Source organism: Triturus cristatus, chromosome 4_1, assembly GCF_964204655.1.
Source record: "Triturus cristatus chromosome 4_1, aTriCri1.1, whole genome shotgun sequence".
In the NCBI taxonomy this organism is placed as follows: Eukaryota; Metazoa; Chordata; class Amphibia; order Caudata; family Salamandridae; genus Triturus; species Triturus cristatus.
In genome coordinates, this window is record NC_140585.1 from 214,423,679 (window position 1) to 214,425,853 (window position 2,175).

Consider the following 2,175-nt stretch of genomic DNA (forward strand, 5'->3'; position numbering starts at 1 on the left):
AGCCATAGGGCCTGACCGCAGGTTGCAGTTCCACGCCTGAAGCTTTATGAGGTTCTCCAGATTTTGGATTCCTTTCCGTTATCCAGGGAACTCATGGACGACTCACTGCAGGCCATGAATCCAGCACTGAGGGCAGGAACACCCAGCAAAACCTGCATTTTTTCAATCATTTCTTCACAGGAGGATCCCATTGGGGCTTTGCTCACCAAGCCGCGCCTTATTTGCTCTTTTAGTTTATTTTCCAAGATGCGGGTCCAAGTGCCTATGTCCATGGTGGCCACAAACTGTTTCCTTGGGTTGCCAAGAAGAGCTTTGGTTCTGTGAACTTGATGACAGGCTTTTGGGTCCAAAATGTATAATAGTGGAAAAGAAATGATTTGGTCCACCTAGGTCCACACAATGGATGTCCACAAATGAATGGTCCGGATATCTCTTCTATTTAAACCTTTCATGCTGAACACAAAAAAAAGAATGCTAATTTCTCAAAAACCACTGAACAGACTTGCTCCAAACCAAGCATCGTTGGATACAGTGCTACTGTTTACATGATAAGTTTAGTGTAACTCCATTAATAGTATCCCTTTTTAATTAACATGGAAAATATATCACTCTTTTGATCCTCCCCCCAATACCCAAATGTTTGGGCTCTTGCTCATCGGATCTACATAAAAATTGCCAAGCTGAGCTCAAAAAGGATGACATTTTGGGGGAAAATTTCATGCAGATTTGTTTCACTGTGTGAAAGTTATTTAGAAATGGAAACTCTGATCTAATCATAACTGAATATGTTCTATTACAAACTGTGCAACATACATATTTGTCTGTGATTTAGTGCTGCAATTTCAAAGTCTGCAATACGTCATATTATGAAATTCTTGGAAAATGTCTTTTTTCATAGCATGTTACATTTTTAACGACCATATTTTCAACTTCATCATTTTAGCAAGTGCCCCTTTCACCTCCTTGTTCCTGAGACTGTAGATTAGTGGGTTCATTACTGGTGAAACAACAGCATATACTACAGATGCCACCTTGTCCTTTTCACCAGTGACATTGAGGGCTGGACGTACATAGGTGTAGATAATGCCTCCATAGAACAAGGTAACAACCATGAGGTGAGATGAACAAGTGGCAAAGGCCTTTCTTTTGTTGGCAGCTGAGGGCATCTTGAAAACGCACCTGAGGATGTAAATATAGGAAAGAACAATAAGGAGAAAGCAGAACATGCCATAAAACACGTCAGCTGCAAGTATCACAATGTCATTAATGAGAGTATCAGAGGAGGAAACCTTGAGGACTGGTGGTATTTCACAAAAAAAGTGGTCCAGTTCAATCTGTTCACAGAAAGACAGCCTTGTGATTAGGATGGTGTGAACAAAGGAGACAACCAAGCTTGAAACCCATATGGCTATCACCGTAGTGAGGCAGAACTCCATACTCATGATGTTGGTATAGCGAAGAGGGTTACAGATGGCCACATATCTATCAAAGGCCATAAGTGCCAGAATGAGGAGCTCTGTCCCCAGAAACGCTGAACAAAAAAAAAGCTGGGTAAGGCAGCTTGAGTAGGAAATGGACTTTGTTTCTGACATCAGGGTCTCCAGCATCTTGGGGATGATAGAGGAGGTGCAGCAGATGTCCAAGGTGGCAAGGTTCCCCAGGAAAAAGTACATCGGTGTATGCAGATGAGCATCAGCACCTATCATAGTGATAATCAAAAGGTTACCCAGGAGAGCCATCAAGTAGATCAGCAGGAACAAGGTGAAAAATGTGGACTGAAGCTGTGGGTGATCGGAGAAGCCGAGGAGCAAGAATTCGGAGGCACAAGTTTGATTCAGCCCTTCGCTGGTCATGTGATGCATTATCTGAAGCTCTGAGATATTAACATAGTGGTTATTTTAGGGTATTGATGAAGGAGGAAAACCATAATATTCATAGACCTTTGGTGAGAGCTGCACCTTTCATTTATCACTGCAGATCACTAATTCACTTCCTGGTTGTCCTTAGTGAAAAAGACATTATTTACTATTAAAGCACTTGCGCTTTCCCTATCACTTATTTCATTGTTGACTTTAAATAAATTCACGGTTGCCTTTTTGTAGCATTCATACACTTAGGTTTGTTGAAATGTGTTTTAATGCTTCATGAACTAAGGGCCTCATTTATGAAGTTTTT

The 2,175-nt window shown here is 41.3% G+C and overlaps 1 protein-coding gene across 1 annotated transcript; it reads right to left on the bottom strand.

The window, feature by feature from the left end:
* Positions 1-902: 902 nt before the first annotated feature.
* On the bottom strand, positions 903-1,862 carry LOC146854088 (olfactory receptor 5AP2-like). The gene has a single exon (XM_085651003.1). It carries the CDS (start codon positions 1,860-1,862, stop codon positions 903-905), a length of 960 nt encoding a protein of 319 aa, XP_085507129.1.
* Positions 1,863-2,175: the final 313 nt, after the last annotated feature.